We start from the raw sequence: 22,088 nt of genomic DNA on the forward strand, positions 1-22,088 counted from the left end.
TAGAATTTTTTCATCTAAGGGCCTCATTGACCCAGTAAACATTTTGGGTCTTCAAGTGATATTTGACCAAAAGTTTTACTTTTTTAACCCTACTGCCAACTGCAATATTTCTTTTCTACCAAGTTTTGCAAAGGTGTCCCCTTCCAACATTTGCTACCTGTTCAGATGGTCACCTCAGATAATTTTTTCTCTTCCTGTTCCCCCCACATCCCTCTCCAGAAAGGACCCTTACAGTCCCTCTCATCACGGGAATGGCCTGCTAGGGCCTTGTGCTGATGACCCTCCCACCCTCCACCAGCCTCCTTTACCAGCAGATATATGGCATCAGCCATGCTTTCTGTCTGGTCTTAAGGGGTCCCAAGAGAGGTACTTGCTACTGCTTCTGTCCAGCCCCTGCCATGCCCCAGACCCACCTTGGTCCTGACTTAATGGAGGTAGCTTCCCAGATGCATTGAGATGCCAGGACTTGGGAGGTGGCGCTCGATCTCCGAAGACACTGGCTCTGGAGACATATTCTTACAGTCCAGAGAGGAAGGACAGTCTGAGCAAACCCCACCCTTTCACAGCCACTCAGTTCCCTTTTTTTGTTTCCTGACTTAAACCAATGTCTTTTTTTTTTCTTCTCAGCAGCATGGTATCTGGTTCCTTGCTGCTGTCCTTATTCCACCCCCACAGTTGTCCCCGCCCCTCATTTGGTTGGGACCTCTGACACTACTATCTTGAGTCCAACTTTGAAAAAACATTTCTCAACATTACTAGGACCACTGAGACTCTACAAAGGGCTGGGATGAGTAGACAGATAGTCAGGCTGCCCTCCTTGAGGCAAAGGATTGTAGGGATGGTTAGCACAGAGAAAGAAGGCTTACTGGAAAAAAGAGAGATGCCCAAGCTGGTGGAGATGGAACAAAGGGACTGCCCAAGAGGAGTGTCTTTAGAGTCTATCATCCTTTGAGGCAGAGGAGACCTAGGGTCACAAAATTAAACTTGCGTAAAGGAAGGAGAGTGCTCAGACAGGGACCCAAGAGTACACAGCCTGACAAAGGTACAGACAAGACTTCCCCTGCTGAGTCATTTTCTAAGAAAGCTCTTTTTTTCTACAGATAAAAATGCTAGGATGTAAGCCCATACAAAGACTTGTGCCCCTCCCCATTTTCCATGAATGTTGATTTCCTCCATTTAAGATTTGGCCACAGGGATTAACAAATTACACCTTTCTCTTTAATCTTATAAAACAGTAAACTAGACTAAGTGTGTTACTTGAAGCCTGGATGTTTCCTCAGGAGCCTCCTAGCCTATTTCCACCTGCAATCTTCTCCCTAAGGGGTTCTCCAAGGAAATACAAACAGTATTGCCTGCAGACCCTAGTGGTGACAGAACCGCTCATAACTGATCTGTTTGCCCACCTTGACTTATGTGGCACTTGCATATCTCCTTGCCCTGTAGTGCTGTGCCCTAACGTAGAAACAGATCACAGTTCCCATAAGTCCATCAGAATTTTTAAGGCGACATTATTTTAAAAAGATAAACTTTTGTAGGATAGTAGAGTGATTAATCTTCAAATTTGCACAAGACAGATGGGTAGCGAGTGTTGTACAAATCTCCCTACTTTATTGACAAGTTATATTTTTTCATTAGTTACCTGCTCACTTCATTGCCTGAGTATTGGTCACAGGCATTTACCTTGCCTTACTTTTTCTTCAGTCAGATGCTGCTTATTATCACATGCTCCATCTGTTGCCCAGGCTCATCTTGGGATGGGGACTGGGAGTTGATAGGCAAAAAATGCAAATCCAGACAGAGAGGAGGACAAGGGAAAGGACAAAGGGAACCTAGACTCTTCACCCTCTGCCCATAACTGCTCCCCTAGCACACTTGTCCATATCAAAATACTGTACTTGAATAGTGTGAACAAATGGTAAGTGTCACCTCAGATTCCCAATGTAATATTAAGGTTCAGTTCTCAGTGCTATCCTGAAGGAAGACAGAGAAAGTAGCCTAGATAATCTGTGAGTAGTGCAAGCTTGCATGAACTACCCTGGATGATAGACACAAGTCCAAAAAGACCCTTGACCACCTGTTGTGAGAAGTCAAATTCAAAAAAGTGTATTTTACCAGGCCTAAGGATAATGTCCTATAACTTAGCCTCAACTTTGAAATTCAAATGACTTCAGGTAAACTGGGCACAGTAGTGCACACCTGTAATACCAGCAATTCAGCAGAATGAGGCAGGAGGATTGCACGTTGGAGGCCAGGCTCAGCAAGACCATGTCTCAAAATTTAAATAAATACATAAATAAATAAATAGGACTGTGGCTATAGCTCAGTGGCAAAGTGCCCCTGGTTTCAATCTCCAGTTACCACCCTCCCGCCCCAAGAAAATGACTCCAAGTAAAAGTGGGGTAGCAGTAACATTTGTAAAAAATGGTTCAGGGTTTTTGCAGATAGTAATCGATAGAAATGTCACGTTAGTTACATGGTTGCCCAAAAACCCAAGGCAACATTAGACTTTCTTGTAGAATTAAAATATTCAGAAAGAGGAAAGTGAACATAACACCTACTCTGCAAGGCCTGACCACACCTACAGTCTTGTGTTAAATTCTGACTGCCTCACTGTATGGGAAAATTAATGAGCAGGAGCATGTCTGAAACAGAGATCAGGATTGGTATACAAATGAATAAGAAGAATGAGTTCTGGGGATCCAATGTATAGCATGGTGAGGATAGTTAATACTATACTGTTTACTTGAATTTGATAAAAGTACAGATTTAAGTGTCCTCACTCCTATACATGCACAAAATGGCAACTATGGGTGATGATGGATGTGTTAATTTGACTATGGTAATCATTATACAATGTATATGAATATCAAATCATCACATTGGATACCTTCAATATATATTAATTTTTCAATTAAACATTTTAAAAATAAAAACAAACAAAAAACTTAAGTCATGCCACATGGGGAATGATAGAAGAAAGGTTGATTAGAGGAAGAGGGCTTGTGTTCACTGTACTCATGTTTCCATGTAATTGACATACAAACCTTTAGAAATTCCCTAAATATCAGTGTGGTTGCTTTAGTCTGGAGAGAAGAACATGCTGTGAGATTTCAAGCTGGCAGTTTGGCAAAGAAACTTTTAAGAAATGTAGCAGATAATGGTAATGTTTTTATTAACAGTCCCAGAGACCATAAAAAAGGGAGTGACCAGAGTTAACTCAGGACTTATTGGTGCAAACAGGATACTTTAGGCTCTCATTGTTCCTTAGATCCTAATCCACTGCCACCTCCTCCTGCATCCCAGTCAGACTCTCTGTCCTTACTATTCTCTACCATGCTGACATCTCTGCTTCAGCCTGTGTGGTATAGTGGTTAAGTACAAGGTTATGGTGTTAGACGACCTAAGATCATGTTCCAGCTTAAAAAATAACCACCCGTGTGACTTTAGGTAAGTGAATTTAATGCTTCTTATGCCTTGGTTTCCTTACCTGCTAAATACTAATAATTGTACTTGCCTCCTGAGGTTGTTGTCAAGATTAAAAGAGGTTGTATGCAAGGTGGTTAGGAGAATACCTAGCACATCAGTGCTCCATAATTATATTTAGCAGTATTATACTTAGCAGGCCACAATAGCAGTATTGCATAATTGTAAAGGAACCCAGACTTTGGAGTTATACTACTCAGGTTCGTATCCTGGATCCACTAAATACTGTTGACATTGGGTAAATCACAACATTACATGGCCTTAATTTGTTAATCTGTAAAATGGGAATAATAGTACCATTTATATTCTAGAATTACTGCGAGAATTGTATGGAGACAATCCATTTTGAAGTTCAGCACTCTTGCCTTTCTCTGCCGAACTGTCTTGAAACCTAGTACACACCTGCTGCCAACAACACTGGGAAGGGAAGAATTGATGGATACATTCTTGGCCTGATTACTGCTATTGCAGGAGCTGAACAATTTCACTGTCACTTGTCATAACCTGCAGCAGTCAACTTACTCCCTCAGCTTAAAGGTGTTGCTTTAATAGGGTTCATTGTTCCTTTTCTTTAAAGAACTCAATCCATAGTTTTATATTTTGAGTATATTAGATTACTGTGTCTCTCCCTTACAACAGTGCCTGACACAGAATAGGCATTCAATAAACATTTGTTGAATAGACCTACTGACCTCGTGATAAATTAATTAGAGCAAGTGGCTCCTTCCAATTCCTTCTTCAAACCAGCAGCAGTTCACTGCGAAACATGTTCAGCATACTTGAGGTGAAACAGGAATGAAATGCAGACATTGAGGGCCCCTGCACTCTACCCTAGTTTCTGCTTCCTTCAGGCACAGGAAGGCCAGAGAGTCTGGAAAGAGGACTGCTCCCTTCACTTAACGATACTACGTAGCAACACCCGCCCAAAATGAAAAGTTGCAAAGCCCGGGGACAGGAGGAGGGGTCGAGAAGCGTAGACCAACCTTTAGGTAAAGCCCTTCCTGAAGCTCCCGCCCTGGGCTAGGAATTGAGTCCTCTCAGCCACCAGAGGGCGCTGCACCCCGAACCTTAGACTCTTTTGTGGCTCTCTCCGACTCCCATGAGGAAGTGCGAGCCGGAACCGCCTATATGCTTCCGTTTCCGGCTCTACTTCTTTCTTTCCTTTCCGATAACGCTCCCGCAAACATGGTAGGATATTCGGTTTGGATCCTGTAACATCCAGCTTAATCCTTACCAACGCTTAGACGGTACTATCCTGCCGTGGGTCCAGGTCGCTGTGTGGCCCCCATATACCAATAAAACCCGTTATTATTGGGATCGATTCCGAAGAGACCAGGCTCTGGGGTCTGAAATTGAAGTGATGGGGTCAAAGAGGTAGACTTAGCCGTGGGCGAGGTTAATAAGCTGTCTTCCCTCTTTGGGGCCCAATGGAGGCCGCTGTGCTTGAAGCACATGAGACTGGACCACGTTTTGATCGTTACGTGTTAGCAAGGATTTAGAGTTGAATCGGCGTGATTCCTCAGCTGCGGCTGAGTCAGTGAGGCTCTTGTGCCATTGTAGTCTGATAATATTCCCTTGTGAATGGTATGTTTACTAGGTGAACGTTCCTAAGACCCGCCGGACGTTCTGTAAGAAGTGTGGCAAACACCAACCGCACAAAGTGACACAGTACAAGAAGGGCAAGGATTCTCTGTATGCACAGGGTAAGATGTTTTCTGCCTAATTTGGTGTTCATGGGCATTTGCGAGGCAGTGCGCTAAGGTTAAGAGCCCAGTGTCGTGTCCTTTCCGCCACCCTGCCCTCACATAAGCACTAATCTGGGAAGCTCGAGGTAAAACCCAAAAGACTTCCGTGTGACGGTTGTGGTTTATGATCTGTAATGTACCATAACAAATAAATTTTCTTTTTCCCAGGAAAGCGGCGCTATGACAGGAAACAGAGTGGCTATGGTGGGCAGACTAAGCCAATTTTCAGGAAAAAGGTTAGTGGTTATCATGAATTGATATGGTTCTTATTGTGGTAAGGATCTTGCATTTGTCATCTCTACTCCACACACATGGCTATAGCCTTAATCTCAGCAAAGTTATTGCAGGTGCCTGCAGTGACACCAGTGGAGTCGGGATGTCCTAGTTACAGTACTGCACTATTTACATTTTTTGTTCTCTTTCTCTTTGTGAAGAGGCAAAAATCAAGGATTATGTCCTATTTCCTAAAACTCGAAGTGTTAGTACATCAGTAAGTCCTTTTCCCTGTTCCCATTATCAGGTGTGAATTCTCAGCTCTTGATTGTACTAAGAATTGTTATTTGGGGCTGGGGTTATAGCTCAGTGGAAGAGCTTTTGCTTAGTGTGGTAAAGCTCAGCATACATCAATTCCCCAGCACTACAAAAAAAAACCAAAAGTCATTTGGCTTCTCTGTCTGCTACCTCTTTCATGAAGCCTTCAAATAGTCATTTAAGTCTTCCATTGACCTTAATAATATATTTGTTGTTCTTGGGCTGTTTTTCTTCTATGGGATTCAGCTACTTAAAGTAATTTGCACAGTGCCTGGAATATAGCATTCCATCCTGCACTGCATCTCTTACCACTTTTCTCCTCATCCAGCCTGGTTCCAGAAAATATTAAGGAGTGACTTCATTTGAGTTCAATAAGTGGTATGACCTCAGGGTGGTAAAAAGAACGCTTGAGTGCTTTTTCACTTTTATGTAACTTGTCTAAAAGATGGAGAGGTTCTGTCTATGTCTTGATCTTTTGAGAGCTGCAAACTAGCAGCAGAACTTTGATGGGGAAGGCTTAAAGTTGTATTAGGGGACTGGGGAGATAGCTCAGTCGGTAGAGTGCTTGCCTTGTAAGCACAAGGCCCTGGGTTTGATCCCCAGCACCCAAAAAAAAAAGTTGTATTAGTGGGGAGTATAACTTGAGTTAGATAATCCACTCAAATGTACATGAATTCCAAAAAAGTTGTTCTTACATAGTTGCAAGAACTTGGTTCGTTCCTTTTTGATTATATGAAATATATAGGAACTATGCAGCAATCTGCTGAGAGGCCAGAAGCTCAAGGTGGCATAATGAAAGTATAATAAGCTCTTTAGGATATTTGATGTGACTGGATATTAGAACTTGATGACAGTTGGATAACCTGCCATTCTTTTTCTAGATTTTTAGATACTACTTTCTCCTTACAGCTAAAGACAAATGGCACTATCATTTATAAAACATTTAGTGTTGAACACAAAATACTCAAGATTTTTGAAAAAGTGATTTTTTAAATTCCTTTTCTTTCACAAGGGATCAAACCCAGGGATGCTTTACCCACTGAGCATTCTTTGCAGATCTCTAGCCCTTTTTTAAAAAATTTGAGACAGGGTCTTTAAGTTGCTGAGGCTGGTCTGGAACTTGAATTCCTGCAGCCTCAGCCTCCCAAGTTGCTGTGATTACAGGTGTGTACCACCATACCTAGCCAGAAAGTGATCTACAATGATTTACACAAAGGATTAACTTTTTTTTTTCCAGGCTAAAACTACAAAGAAGATTGTGCTGAGGCTTGAGTGTGTTGAGCCTAACTGTAGATCTAAGAGAATGTTGGCTATTAAGAGATGCAAGCATTTTGAACTGGGAGGAGATAAGAAGAGAAAGGTACAATCTTACTTATAGCTTTAGTATGTTTAGAGTTTTGACCATTTCTGCTGATTTTATTGTGGCATACAGCTCAGGGACAGTCCTCAAAAAATTACTCAGTTTATACCTGGTGGTATAGCTTATGTATCCCTTGTCTGAATGCTTAGGACCAGAAGTTTTTCAGGTTTGGGAATACTTGCATAGACTTGCATTGAGCATCCTTAAATCCAGTATCTGAAATCTAAAACTTTCTAAGCATCAATTTGATGCTTAGAAAATTTTAATATCAGTGTAAGGTTTTTGGTGTTGGTTTTGCTGTAAGTAGGAAAGGAAGAATGAGGAAACTTCCTTCAACATAGATAGCATGATTCTGTCTTTAGAAAAGATGTCATTGATGGAGTGGTGGTTGTTTGCAAAATACAAAACTCTTAACTTTTTTTTTCTGTTTTGTTACAGGGCCAAGTGATCCAGTTCTAAGTTCATTGTTTTGTTATGAAGATAATAAAACGTTGAAGTTATCTTCATTTGGTTGCATTTGGTGTTTGGGAAATTTGTGCTTATGGTTTCAAATACTACATTTTTACTAACTGGGTGAGCACATATCAGATGTGTGATTATCTAATTTGGCACTTTAGTCACTTGGACTTACGTGGGATCCCATTTGCTGTTAAGCAAAAGTTATTGGTTCTTACTTTATCTAAGTACAGATAACTGAGATAAAGTCTCATACCTCTCTGGCACTTCAGGCATTTCATAGGATTTGGGGGGGGGTATATAGCTCAGTGGTAGAGTGCTGTTTGCCCAGCACTTGTGAGGCACTGTATAACCCAGCACTGCAAAAAAAATTGGCCCTGCTATCTAGGCAGAGTATATTATATATTGTATAATGTATATTTCTTAGGTCTTCAGACCCCCCTCCCCATTAACCATTATGACATGCTACATTATTTTTAAACTTTGGGGAAGGACTGTATTATGGGTTGCACCTGGGGCTTCCTACATGCTAGACAAGTGCTACCCTTTTAAATTTTAAAGTTGATATTTTTATCATGTTGAGATAAGTGCAAAAAAACTACACACTTCAGTGTATTAAGTGCCTTAAGAAACTTTAATCAGTGGGTCATGGTGGCGAATGCTTGTAATCCCAACAGCTCTGGAGGCTGAGGCAGGAAGGTTGCAAATTCATAGCTTCAGTAATTTAGAGAGGCCCTAAGCAACTTAGTAATATCCTTGTCTAAAAATAGAATAAAAAAGGGCTGGGGATATAACTCAGCTTAAGTGTCCTTGGGTTCAATCTCTGGTAAATAAAAAAACAAACGAAACCTTAACCAGGTATATTCTCTCCATTTTAACAAATACCTCTTAAAACATTTGAAGTTACGTATCCTTTTTCTCCTACATTTCAGTCTTACTGATTAGCTCTTTGTATTTCAGCAGCAGAACTATATGGTGAAACAAATATGGCACACAATCTGTCAATGGAAAGATCATTGGATAGATTGTACATTTATTCACTGATGACTGTGTTTAACAATTTTATTCCAGATTTATCAACTGAATGTTAGTCTACAGTTATTCTAGCATGCATTTTTTTTTGTTTTGGGTGGGCCTTTTGGTACTGTTGTATGCATATTCAGGATGGGTGAGGTCCATACTTCTGTTGGGAGAAGGCTTGTAATAAAAGGGAGGTGGAAAAGGAGCAGCTGTCTACAGATTTGTTCTCAGGCAAGCCAGTTGTGAGAAAAGTAGAGAATTAAGAGTGACTAGACATTACCTTGAAATGATAACCATGTTTGAATACCCCAGGTTTGAAGATCACTACCTCCTCACTGGGTCTTTTCATTTTAAGGGGTCATAATCTAGTTATTCTTGGTGAAAGCAAGCCATCTGTATTTGTTAGATGTAGATTACAGACACCACCAAGCATTTATCACAGTTCACCTGGTCATCTTGTCCTACTGAGATGGCAGATTTCATTTTCCCTTTGCACTAAAATTGTAAAACCAACCAAGTATCTTGTTAGGCAGCAGTATAGTGATTTAACACCTGGGGTTTTGTAGTACACAGTGATGCCTACTTCAGGACTGAGGGTTAAAATGAATCAGCACCTTAGAATCTTAGCATCTTAGAATCTGGCATAGAAGTACCCAATAAATTAGAGATGTTACTTGGCATTAGTTTCAAAAGCCCTTCTCCAAACAGTTCTCTTAAACTTTTTAAGTAGCTCTTTTATACTTCCAACTTTGAGAAATTTTATTCAAGGAAATAAAAGTGCAAGTGGAAGAAAATGTAGAAAAGTGGGCTAGACACTTCAGAAAAAGTATATAACTTAAAAGTATATTTAAGCTTTTTGATGCAGTCTGTTTTTTCCTTCTAGCTGAAGCAAAACAGTGCCTGTGGGATTTATTCGAGTTTTTATGCTTGAAGTCCATTCATAGAACCCAAGCTGCATTTTCACAGGGAGGAGCTGTGTGATAAAGCAACTAGGATTACAGGCTACTCCTTGACCCAGGGAAGCAAGTGGCATGATATAAGAACGAGGTCCACCAATTTCCTGCAGGTTTCTCATAGCTACAGCCCAGGCTAAGTTTGAGAGTGGTCGTTCCCATACCTCAATGTTGTTTTCCTAAAAAAAAGAAAAAAAATAGGAGTGATTACTTGATAACTAGGAATGAGCTGCTTTTTTAGTTTGGCATTCAGTCATAATGTCAGAACTATCAAGCACATGCTGGTTGCAGTGTTGCATGCCTCATAAGCCCAGCTACTTGGGAGGCTGAGGCAGGTGGATCACAATTTCCAGACCAGCTAAGGCCAGTCTCAGGGTTGGGGATGTAGCTTACTGATAGAGCATGCCCCTGGATTCCAACCCCAGTACAGGGGGAAAAGAGCACATGTAGGAAAATAATCTTGTATAACAGGACTACTTTGGAAATAGGTAATGGTTCTAGCAAAAAGCCTTATTACTGATGATGGCATAAAGATCAAGGAAAAACCAGTGTTCTTAAAAAAGAGCAGTCATTTCCTCATGTAACAGATTTAGGACCACAAATGATCCTTGGGTATAAAAAGACTACCTGAAAATACATACCAGCTGATTTGTAACCAGAGAAGGAAGGAGAACAAGTTCCTGAACTATTTTCTCCCACAGAACATTATTTACCTTTCTAAGGCGGTACCCCTGCTTGCCCAAGGGGTCTTGGTTGATGGCAATCACATCTTTATCCTGAAGCAGAGTTTTGGCTCGAGGACTTATGTGTCGAAGGTCATTAGACATGAGTAAAGGAGCTGCCATGATAGCCCAGAGGGCCATCTGCGTTATTTGCTGATCCCAGCTGAGACCAAAGTTTCCAATCACTAACTGGGACAAAAATGAGAGAAGGCCAAACATTTGTACAATTGCCTTGAACCACAGAGAAAAGCTACTTTCTACAGTACCCTTCTCTTAGTACAGAAAGCCTCCCAGGAACTTTACCTCCATTTTCCTTGGATGTCAAATAGGAAACAATCCTACTATTGGTCTTGAACAAGGAGGACTCAAGTCCTTACCATATCTGGGTCATTCCAACCCCCTGGTCCAGCAACTTCAACAATTTTCTCTTGGTTAGAAGAGGTCCACTCCAAGATACTCTTTACACTTTCCCAAGAATCATAAACATCAGCAAAATTTCTCCAGTGATTGCAGTACTGTCGGATTTTCGTGTAATTAGGCTGTGAAAACAGGTAAAAACAGTTCTGTTCACTTTCTATCATTCTTTTTAGATGAAAACAGCCCAATTTAGATGAGGCTCTTGGAACCTTTAGTTTACAGAATCAAGGTTTCCATGAAGTGTCAAGATTATAAGAAGTGTACTTCAGAAGTAGGCAGTACTACTTTAATAAGGGATTAATATGACTTGAATACTGTTTATGCTGAAAATTTACCAAATGGTATCTACTGGCATTATGGAAGTTATTTTAATTTCCAAACTTCTGTAAAATTAACATGTATTACTTTTATAATCAGATTTAAATGATCTTAACAAGTAAAAATAAGCTGCAAATTACATAGTATTCCATTAACATAAAAATCTGAGTCCTAAGTATATAATTTGTTAGTGGAATTAACAAAAGTCTGTAGACAGGTGGAAGGTTTGAGGTGTAAGATGAGGAAAAGATGAGACTTGCAGGGCTTTTTAAGAAAATAGGAATTCATTTCATAACTATTACCTACCATATGCTAGCAATAACAGTGATAAAGTAGGACAAGTTCCCTGCCCTTATGAAATTTATATTCTAGTGGAGAGACATACAATAAGTTAATGGTGCCAAGCTTTTAGAAGGAAATTAAACAGGTTAATGTCATAATGGACAGAGGACTATTTTAGAGTAGTTAAGAGAAGACTTGTCTTGAGTATGTGGCATCTGGTCTGAGACTTGAATGTTAAGGAGTCTACCCTTTAAAAATCTTGGGGGCAGATGTCTCCTAGCAGAAAACAACAAGCAAGTATAAAAACATTAGCAATGTTTGAGAGACAGAAAAACAGTGAAGTAAGAAAGGGCTATCATTCCTTGCAGGTTGGAAAAGCAAGTAAGGGCCAGGTCAATGGAGTTTGATTTTATTCCAAGTGCAGTGGGAAGCCAGTTAAGAAATTTAAGTAAGGAACTGATAAAGATGTGATTGTTGGTGCTGCTTGGAAAATTGATGGAGGTGGGAAGAGGGCTGGAAGTAGATCAGGCTATCAGAGAAGTCTGGGTGAGAAATGAAAGTGCCTTGGGAGGCCATAATAGTGAAAGCAGAGGAGGGAAAAAAGTGAGCTGACTGAAGATATATTTTGGAGATAGTACTGGCAGGATTGATGATGGATAGGACATGAATGGTGAGCTAAAGGGAAGAATCAAGATAACTTCCTAGGTGGTGGTAGGTTAGACTATAAATTACAGTAGTGGGGATGGTGAGAAGTGGATGGGCTTTAAGGGAATCTTGTCTTCTTCATTCTCAAGTTCTAAAAATTTAATTCTGGGCTCACTAGCTCACCTTATGAAAGGGCCACATATAAAGAGGCCACTCACAGGAGTATACAATGCTTCTGCCAGTCCTGTTCAGGGCCAAGGACATGTACTTATAACCTGTATGAGAAAACAATGGGTAAAATAAGGGAAAGGGAATTTCCATCTGGGTCTGTATGTTTTAAGAGGCTTTCTGGAAGGTCCACATTTATATTTTAAACCAGCAGCAGGGAAAAGTGGTTGCTCTGTGCTAAAATTGTGCATAATATTTCCCAGACTGCTGTTCTGAGGAGGTAGTGCAGAGATGGTGTGTATATTTAGGAAAGGCAAGAATGAAGATGCTTATTTCTGTGACTATGTGACATTCTGGATTCTTTTCTAAATGATATTATGAAGAATTAAATCACTAAATTGTAATGAACTGTTAGAACCTTTTGAGTTAAAAGTGTACAATATTAGCCATGATTAAGCATGCATGGATTCCACAAATGAATGAATGAATGAATGAATGAATGAACGAACGAACAAACTGAAAGAGAAAAGGTGGGAGTTGAGAATAATTATAATATTATAACTGAATATTTTAAATCTGAAGATTAGTTCTTTGGATGTTCAGCTACCTTGGTCTCAAAGTTCTTCCCTTTGTTCATAGCTAAATCCCTTGAATGAAACGTACCATCTGCCAAATGCTTTATACTGTCACAGTGACAACCATCAAATTTTAGCAGATCTACTCCCCACTCAGCAAAGGTCTGAGCATCAATGTCATAGTATCCAAAACTCCCAGGGTAGCCTGCACAAGTTTTATTTCCAACATCTGCATAAATCCCTAGCTTCAGTCCTTTGCTGTGGACCTGAAATGAGAAGAAAGAGTCACCACAATAGAAGGGCAATCAAGTAGAGAAAACCACTACCACTCCAGGCTGGGGAAACAGATAAGTGTGCTTCACCAGATATTGGAGTTTTTTTTCCCCATTATCTCCCCACCCCAGTTTTCCATATGAGTTTGTTGCAAGGCAAAGAACAAATCCCCCAATTCTTGAGAAAGTTCAAACCATACATGTTACCTACAGAACAGAACTGAGGAGAAAGCTGTCAGCTACTCTAATATTCCTGATGGAATCCTTTCCAAGGACAAGCCTCAACTGTGCCTGTTCTAATGTCCCAGTTTTAGCAAGAATCCTGCTAAATCATCCCCTCACCCTTGACATATTTTAGTAATTTTCCATCTACTGACCACTTCAATCCTCAATTTACTTATTGCTATGAATCTTCACTTGTCTTTTTGCATTTGGATTTGAGCTTGGCTCTTTCCCCTACTGCAATATTACTGAAAAAAAATCTGTCACCTTTAGCTAGCATTGGGCTCTATTTCTCTTTAATAATGTCCAAAATATTTTCCTTGTGTCTTCTAAAATTCTAGTTTATAATACAATTTTAATAGCTGCCCAAAGCTTATATGGAAATATATGCATACATATGACAAGAATCAAGTTCCTTTTTCCTCCTAAAGAATTCAGAGGTTTCAGTAAAAGGAGAACTCCAAGATGGGCCTCATGAGCTATTGCAAAACATGTATCTGTTGATGGGATGAAAATTCCACCTGATAAGTCTTACAATCAGGGTTCAGATAACAGCAGCCATTCAACTCCCTAAGTGGCACGAGGACTATTTCTCAACAAGCTTCTATGACTAAGTGCTTACAGATCCCTGAATGAAAACGATTCATTTACAAACTCACATAATTAGCTAGTCTGCGGATCCCTCCAGGAAAGCGCTGAGGGTCTGCCTGAAGTCGGCCTAATGAATCTCTTTGGGGAGCCATCCAACAGTCATCAATGCAGACATACTCATAACCTGCATCCTTCCAGCCATCTGAGACCATGAGTTCTGCCATCTGCATGAAGAGCTGCTCACTGAAAAAGGAATTCCAATAATCATTATAATTCATTAGATGAAATTTGGGATCACACAAAAATTTTCAAGTCCAATAAGTATGGAAGTAATCACAACTAATACAAGGTAAAATGAACTGTTCTTTCAAAATTTCTTCCACCCTAAACACTTGAAACAAGGGGCTAGGGTAGTAGCATGGTGCTAGAGCCCATGCCTAGCATGGGCAAGGCTCTGGGTTCTATACCCAACACCACAGTAAAAACAAAAATAAAACAACAAAAACCCTCCAAAAAGTTAAAATGGGAATGAGAGAGCTGCTGCAGCCACCACAGGAACCTGGGTCCTAGAAGGCAGCAACTAAACTGAATGGCCTTTCCATCCAGGTATCCTGGAGAGCAGCGGTATAGACAACATTCTGCAAATGGGGCTTGACTAAGTTATTTGACAAAGGCAAGAGAGGGACTTGTGATTTAAAACTGCACAGCCCTTTTTTGTCTGACTGACCATGAATTCTCTAAAACACTGAGTTTAAAAGCATCCCCTGCTTCTTCACCTCCAAAAAAAAATTTCCCTGTATAGATATATTTTCAAGCCATAGTGGTGGGAATGTTTGAACTGGACTGAAATGAACAATGCTATAGTAAAACTACTCTCTCCCCATATTTTTCTCCTGATTGCAAATTGCATATTTTCTAACCTCTTCCTATGTTAGTCTAGTTGAAATTGTGGTGGTGAACACTGTACCAAATGAATGGAGATAGATTTTGGAAGCATCTGTTTAACTTAGTCTTTCTCTCTTTAGTGAGTACCTCTATTATCATTCTTCTCTTTGGAGTGTGGTGGGGGTCTGGATGTTGGCCCAAGGAAGAATTAAGATTTGTTTTAATCCTGTCTGGTTGGCTTGAATTCTAATGCAATCTGCAAACGTGATTTTCTGCATGGTCATTTTATTTCTAAAGGCAGGCCCAGTGTTGCCTTTTCTATGCTCAGCACTCTTCCCTTCTGTTTAAAGGGTGGTTAGCTTTTGAGGCTATCCATCCTTTTATCCATTCCCCCCTTTTAAACAGCTAATTAGCATTCCTTAAAGTTATACCTTTTTGATTTTTTTTCCTGCAGGTTTGAAAGGGACTGAAGCACATCTATGGTTTCCCAGTATATAGCAAACTAGAATGCACATTTTTATGGCTTGGCTGGTAATGTTGAAGTATTTTTTTTTCCTTTCCTCTGTGCTTGACTCTCCTTGCAAGTAATGAGGAATAACTGGAGAGCACATAGGGAGGGTTTCTTGGCTGATTACAATTAAGCCAGGAATTCACTGTGAAAATAAAGCCAAGGGTGGTAAATAAAACATGCAACACACAGCGTGCACTTTGCCTACTCTCATCAGTAGAAGAGCCCTTAGTGAGTAGTTGTAAAAGAAAATAGTAACTTTCTGGATACTTCCCATAGGGGAAGGAGGTCACTGAATGAAACTGGCAATGGTTGATATGAAGAGGTATGATGCTTCTAATATAGTCTGAAGAGTTGATCACCACTTTGGAAATACTTAAACGCTAAACAAGTACTGTAAAATTGTGGAAAATATTCTTTCCCCCAAGTTCTGCCAATTTCCTTAACTTTCAAGTTGCATTATTTGTGCCCATCAGCTTAGAGATGGAAGGCTTTTAAATTACAGCCAATACTGCAACATAGAAAACTATGACCAGGTTTGTTTTCCTCCCTTGATAGGGAATGGAGAGAGGATGGCTAATTTAAGCATCTGATTTAGCTTTAAGGGATAGTTTGAATTATTTTATAATTGTAATTTGAGGTAAAATTCTTTTTTTTTTGTTTCAGAACCTGAGATGGAAATAAGTAGAATGCTGTATAGATAGCACGGTAAGCAGTTTTCTGCTATTACAGAATTACAAGTTTGTTTATATAGGAAGTATTCATTGGCTTTCATAGACATGACTAAATTATAGCTACACTAGGGAAAATCTAGTTGTTGGACTTAATTTTACATTTATGCTGTTGAGGACTGAAGGGCAGAGAGTAGAGCTTGTCAGAAATTAAGCCTGCTTGGTAGTCATTTTGCAACTCCTAGATTTTAAAAGATGCAGTTGTAAGTAATATTTAAGGAGTGCAGAGTTGCCTGTTAGTTGTATATTAGGAAAGTTTGAGAGAAAATGTAGCTGACCTACTTTTGTTAAAAAATTATTGGGAGGGGCTCAGTGGTAGAGCACTTGCCTAGCACATGTGATACACTGAGTTCTATCCTCAGCACCACATAAAAATAAATAAATAAAATAAAGGTATTCTGTCCATCTAAAACAAAAAAAGTTTTAAAAAATGATCTGGGAAAGGAGTTGTCTCTGAAGGTACTCTTATGTAAGTATTATTGACAGCATTTAAGCAATGATTTAGAAGTTACTACAAAAACAATTTCCCCCAAATTTCTGCCTGAGAAAAATCCTCACTTAAATGACCTAAAACTCAAATTATTAAGGATAAAACAGATAAATTTATCTGCATAAAAATTAAAAATTTTTGGAGGGCTGAAAACACCATAAACAAAGTTAAGCAGCTACCTTGGACAATATTTACAGCAAGTTTGAACAAAGGATGGCAGAAAACTCCTGAGAATTAGTAAAAACAAGAGATGAATAACCCAACAGGAAAATGGGCAACACATTTCAGAGTCAAAGAAATACAAATGGTGAATAATCATGCCCATTTTCACTTTTACATAAAGAGGCACAAATACAAATGAGATGCCATTTTCATCTAAAAGTTAGTTAGGTTGTAACAGGACCCTGAATTGGTTGGAGAGTCAGGAGAAGAGAATGCTGCCTTCTTTGGCAGTCTTTTTTATGGTCTGCAATACTGAAAAACTGTAATGAACCTAAATTTCTATCAGAAGAGAACTGGTTAAGTTGAACTTAATGGAATACTATGAAACCCTGAAACTAAAGTAGATTTATATATTCTAACAAGGAAAGGTGACCAGAATATTTCATTTTAAATCAAGTAAAAAACTTCATATCTAACACAGCAATTTGTATTTTAGACAAAACACAGACTTGTGTTCAAATGCATAAAAACATCTGGAAGGCTATACAAGCAAGCACTGAATAGTGGGTTTCTCTGGAGAAGAGCAGTCAAGTGAATGGGCAAGGTTATTGGGGGGAATGGATTTTACTACTTTTCTTATGCCTATCTTATGGTAGATTTTTCTAAAACTAAAAGCATATATTTTTGCAATAAAAGGAACAAAATAGGAATGAGGGATACATAAAGAAATTGAAAAGGGTATTAGAATTATGAAGAAAGTTTAGCAGAATAAGAAACTATAAAGTTAATATAATAAGCAGCTCCCTTAGATATCAACACTTACCTGTTTGGAGAAAATTATTCCATTCACAAGAGCAATTAAAAGAAACAGAAAAAGCTAAAATAAACTAAAGATAAATTTAAGATACATGTACTGTCCATATGTTAAAACTATGAATGTTCCCAAATTATTTGAATAATTGGAGAAACATTATTTGCTCTTGGATAAGAAAACTCAGTATTTTTGAAAAGCCAACTTTTTTTCCTGCTTATTTCAGACTACATTCCACATATCAGAGCAAACATTCAGCTTTTGGCCTTCTGGGTCTGGCTTATTTCACTTGGCATGATAGTCTCCAGTTCCATCCATTTACCATCAAATGCCATAATTTTATTCTTCTTTATGGCTGAGTAAAAGACCATTGTGTATACCACACATTATCCATTCACCTGTTTGAGGGCACCTTGGTTGATTTCACAGCTTGGGTCTTGTGAATTGTGCTGCTATAAACACTGATGTGGCTGTGTTACTACAGTATACTGATTTTACATCTTTTGTATATATATCGAGGAGTGGGATAGCTGGATCATATGGTGGTTCCATTCCTAGTTTTTTGAGGAATCTCCATACTGCTTTCCAGAGTGCTTGCACTAATTTGCAGTCTTACCAACAATGTATGAGTGTACCACTTCCCTCACATCCTCATCACCAAAAAGAAATATATATATATATAAAAGTAAGTAACAGAAAGGTCAGTAGAGTAGAAGAAAGGGAACAGGGGGAGATAGGAGGGGAGGGGAAGGGGAAATACTAGAGACTGAATTTGAGCAAATTATATTCCATGCTTTTAATTATGTCAAAATGAATCCTAATGTTATAATGAAAAAGAAACAATAAAAAATTAAAAAGCAAACTGACCTTATAAACTCTTTCTATATTTAATAAAACCCTGAGAAATCCCAAAAGAACTTTTTAAGGAACTTAGCAAAAAGATTAAAAAAGTTCACCTGAAAGATTAAATGTGTACTTTCTATAAAAATTAAAGAAAGCTAGTGTAGTTTAGAGTTAGAATACAAAGATTAAAGAACTTTAAGAGAAAGTTTAGAAGTAGATTCAGTCATCTGATACCATGAGACTTTTTCCCCCCTAAAGTATGGTAAACTGCACTACCCACTTCTTGTAAAAGCCCAAGTTCAGTCAGGTGGAATGGCACATGGTTGTAATCCCAACAACTTGGGAAGCTGACACAAGGATCACAAGTTTGAGACCTGCCTCAGCAATTTAGTAAGGCCCTAAGCAACTTAGACCCTATCTCAAAATAAAAAAGGGGTGATGTTATAGCTAAGTGTTAAGTGTCCCTGGATTAAATCCCCAGTACCAAAACCAAACCAAATAAAACCAAACCAAACCAAACAACAACAAAAAAACCAAGCTCACCTTCCCTTTTGTGTAATGTTAGTTCTATCTAACTGAGCCAGTGCTCCTGATTTATAAATCTATTCTGCACTCAAATAAAACTGTCTTTGTTTTTATCTTAACCATGTTTAAGATTTCTTGGTATCCAGACCCCAAAGCCAGAAATCATAAAAGAAATGATGTGCCTGATTACAAGCATTAAAAAAAAACCAACACATAACAGGAATCACCTGTATTCCCAACATATGGTTGATCAGAACAACAAAAACCCAGACATTCCAATTGAATAGGGGACTGACACAAAGGAGCAATCCATGAAAGAAACAGCTGGAAAGAGTCAATTTAACATGCGAAAAGATATTCAGCTTTGTTAGTAATCAAAGAAATGCAAACAATAGAGGCTTTGTGGTAGAGCACTTGCCTAGCCTAGCATGTGTGAAGCCCCTGGGTTCCATACCCAGCATCTTAAAAAACAAAAAAGAAATGCAAATAAAAATACCTACAAGATTGGAAAGGTTTCAAAGAATAACAAAAATATAGTGTTGGCCAGGATGGAGGGAAACAGGCATTCTTACACACTGTTGTGGAGAATGTACATTTGGAAAATCTTTGGGAAGGACAGTGTGACATGTATCAGAATGGACATAACTTCGTGTTCCAGAGAAGACCTGCAGGGCCAACGGGACTACTGGAATCCACAGCAATCATTTCTTACACCCCCGCAGAAAGAATTTCCAGCAAGTTGCTCAGAGTAATAGGCAGGAGTTTAATAGAGAGTGGGTGAGATAAGGATGCATAGTTTAGGGTCATGTCTTAGAGTCTGAGGATTTTTTTTTTAATTTGGGTTTCTTTGTTCTTGTTCCAGTTTTTGCATACCCATAGAATGCTAGAATGGTTTTTATTCTTTGAACAGCTCTCAGCGAACTCTTTGCATAACCCCCTAAGAGACTTATTACCCTTTGTACAGTCCTCAATAAACTTTGTGGTGGTTGTGATTACTTAGCTACAAGGGGAGGGTCATGGAGACCTGGTCTTAAGAGATAAAGTTTTGAAACAATAGTTCTCTTAAGGGGTTATAACGAGTTATGACTGGGATTTGACATATCAGTCCCCATTTCCCCAACACTTGTCTGTATAGATAAGGTTTCCTGTTATCCCCAGTTCTGTGTTCAAGGACTCTCTTTTTGATATATCTGTCTGATGTTCTCCCTGGAAGTTACGGCTCTTTATTGTCTATCCTTCCCATATTCACCCATTCATGGCTAAACAATCTATCTAACATCTGGACCCAATAATTTGTGTTCTAAGGAAAAAATCAGGTAAAAATCAGATGATGTATAACATTTGAAGAACTAAGTTGCTAGCAACAGGGAATTTTAAAGAAAAACAGGGACTTTCTTAAATGGGGATTACTTAAATAAATTATGGTATATGCAGACAATTTGCATTTATGAATCTCTTATTTTGTGCCAGGCACTCTACTCTGCATATATTTAGAAAAGATAAATACTTTGCCCAAAGTCACATGGCAAAGTAACAATGAGATAAGATTTGAACTCAGGCAGGGTCCCAGAGTCTAGCAGTTAACCACTCATGATATAAATGTGATATACATATTATGGAAAATAATGAAAAAAAGAAACCCAAGTTTTCATTTACGTAGAAAACGGTTGCAAATATGCCATATTTTAACCATGATTATTTCTGGATTGTGAAATAGGAATTTTAATTTTCACTGTACCATATTTTACCATCTACATTTGCTGCAATGACCATGCATTGGTTTTACAACCAGGAACAAAAATAAGACAACCATCACTTTAAAAAAAGGAAAAGCTCCCCCTCCCCCCCCCCCAAAAAAAGGAAGAAATCTGGGATGCGCATCTGTGCCACACACACTGTATGCTAAGGTCACAGCAGACTAACTCTGAAACTTAAAGGGTCAATTACTTGTGATGTCTGACCAACATCTTCACTTTAACTGTAAATAAAATTCACAGGAATAACTTATGGATGCAAAGAGGTACTACAACTACTGCCTTTAGAGGGGCCTCTGCACCATGGGTAACCTTATTATGTTTTCAACAATATCAGTGATTCTTAAGTAACCTTTTCTAGATCATGAATCCCTTTGAGAATATTAAGAAATGTAAAGACCCCCTTTCCAGAAAAATACACATACTCATATTTGCAGACTTAATATCTATTTCCCATGGATGCCATTTGCTCAATCTAGGGGTCAGGCACTGTGTTACATACTTTAAATGGGTTAATTTCACTGAAAGCTCACCAGAGTGAGATAGGAATTCAACTTATAGTTCTCTCTCTCTCTCTCTGAGTCAGTTCCTTGAGGTAAGTAATGTTATTCCAATTTACAGACAAGGATGATGAGGGTCAGATAGGTTAAATACCTGTCTAACCCAGCCTTGCTTATCACCTTTGATGTACTAAGTTCCACCAGGTCAACTTTCCAGCTTGATTGCACACTCAAGCGCAAGGGCTGATGTAGATTTCAGAGAACCTATGGCCTTTTAAAAACTCTCCAATTACACCCAAGGAACCCGTGCCCCCGAAAGGAGAAGAAATGGCACGAATCTTAGTTTCCCAGTCTTCCAACCCACTCCAGCTGTGCTTAGGGCTGGCTGAAGGCTAGTGTCAGGCAAAGACAGAGAAGAACGTCACAAGAAGGGTCTGAATATAATCACATGTTAAATGAAGAAAGTCCCTGGCTGGGTTACCTGACGGAGAGAGCGAGAGGGAGTGAAGCAGTTGCCGCTGGCTGGGCTTCTAAACAAGGAAGGGTCACCAGAGAAAAGTTTAGAGCAGTTTGCTGGGGATTAAAAAAAGCAAACAATAGTAGGGGAGTTCTTCCTCTGGTTCAAATATTCACTTTGAGACCCTCCATTCCCCCAAACACATCCAGATAAACATACGGAAAAGTGAAGGAAAGGGGGCAACCAATAATCTGATACCTGATGCAGGAATCCGGCTCTTCCCGGCAGTCGACATTGCACATGAACCGCTCCCAATGCAGCCAGCCCATAGTAGGTGTTCTCGCCAAGCCATTGTCCAGTGCCACGGCCCCAAGGTCTCCCCAAAGTACTAGGGACGGGAAGTGAAGCGTAAGCACATAGCCCAGCCACTGATCCTGGCTCTTCAGCTTCATCGTCACCGTGATTATGTGATACAGTTTTCTGTGGGTAACCTGGGCTTTTAAGTTTAACCTGAGGGGCGGACCAATCACTGATGGGCTATTAAATAATGACGTTATTGTTTCTCAGGCAACTGGACGGTTATTTCCAGAGTCAGACCAATAACCAACCACGTAAGACGCACAGCTAACCAATCACACTCTTCCTTTCTTGATATTGGCCCG

The 22,088-nt window shown here is 39.3% G+C and overlaps 3 protein-coding genes across 5 annotated transcripts in view; 1 reads left to right on the forward strand and 2 right to left on the reverse strand.

Annotated features, from left to right (window-relative positions):
• Positions 1 to 4,487, reverse strand: part of Btk (Bruton tyrosine kinase) — a 36,636-nt gene extending 32,149 nt beyond the window's left edge. The window contains exon 1 of one of the 3 annotated variants that reach the window (XM_047535770.1): positions 4,467 to 4,487. The gene's annotated coding sequence lies outside the window, so the exon portion shown is untranslated. Of the gene's footprint in view, positions 1 to 413; positions 552 to 4,175; positions 4,230 to 4,466 lie in introns of those variants that run through there. The other 2 variants (XM_047535769.1, XM_047535768.1) reach the window with 2 other exon arrangements.
• Rpl36a (ribosomal protein L36a) lies at positions 3,386 to 7,625 on the forward strand. The gene is made up of 6 exons (XM_047535273.1): positions 3,386 to 3,447; positions 4,491 to 4,671; positions 5,081 to 5,186; positions 5,397 to 5,464; positions 6,997 to 7,119; positions 7,558 to 7,625. Exons 1-6 carry the CDS (start codon positions 3,386 to 3,388, stop codon positions 7,576 to 7,578), a joined length of 561 nt encoding a protein of 186 aa, XP_047391229.1. The 3' UTR covers positions 7,579 to 7,625.
• Positions 7,626 to 8,634: 1,009 nt separating this feature from the next.
• Gla (galactosidase alpha) lies at positions 8,635 to 21,930 on the reverse strand. The gene is made up of 7 exons (XM_047536801.1): positions 21,685 to 21,930; positions 13,829 to 14,003; positions 12,764 to 12,941; positions 12,116 to 12,207; positions 10,648 to 10,809; positions 10,262 to 10,459; positions 8,635 to 9,727 (listed from the first exon to the last, which is right to left on the reverse strand). Exons 1-7 carry the CDS (start codon positions 21,876 to 21,878, stop codon positions 9,443 to 9,445), a joined length of 1,284 nt encoding a protein of 427 aa, XP_047392757.1. The 5' UTR covers positions 21,879 to 21,930; the 3' UTR covers positions 8,635 to 9,442.
• Between the last annotated feature and the right edge of the window lie 158 nt (positions 21,931 to 22,088).

The sequence above is a fragment of the Sciurus carolinensis genome, chromosome X (genome assembly GCF_902686445.1).
Source record: "Sciurus carolinensis chromosome X, mSciCar1.2, whole genome shotgun sequence".
NCBI lineage: Eukaryota > Metazoa > Chordata > Mammalia > Rodentia > Sciuridae > Sciurus > Sciurus carolinensis.

What these genes read in the sequence shown, in the direction of transcription:
- Rpl36a (XM_047535273.1), top strand. Translation starts at nt 3,386, where the DNA reads ATGGTGTTAGACGACCTAAGATCATGTTCCAGCTTAAAAAATAACCAC. An exon ending in ATAACGCTCCCGCAAACATG is followed by an intron (nt 4,672 to 5,080) that starts GTAGGATATTCG and finishes TATGTTTACTAG; the next exon opens with GTGAACGTTCCTAAGACCCG. An exon ending in AGCCAATTTTCAGGAAAAAG is followed by an intron (nt 5,465 to 6,996) that starts GTTAGTGGTTAT and finishes TTTTTTTTCCAG; the next exon opens with GCTAAAACTACAAAGAAGAT.
- Gla (XM_047536801.1), bottom strand. Translation starts at nt 21,878, where the DNA reads ATGAAGCTGAAGAGCCAGGATCAGTGGCTGGGCTATGTGCTTACGCTT. An exon ending in GAGCCGGATTCCTGCATCAG is followed by an intron (nt 14,004 to 21,684) that starts GTATCAGATTAT and finishes TTCCTTTTTCAG; the next exon opens with TGAGCAGCTCTTCATGCAGA. An exon ending in ATATGTGGCCCTTTCATAAG is followed by an intron (nt 10,810 to 12,115) that starts GTGAGCTAGTGA and finishes CTGTTTTCACAG; the next exon opens with CCTAATTACACGAAAATCCG.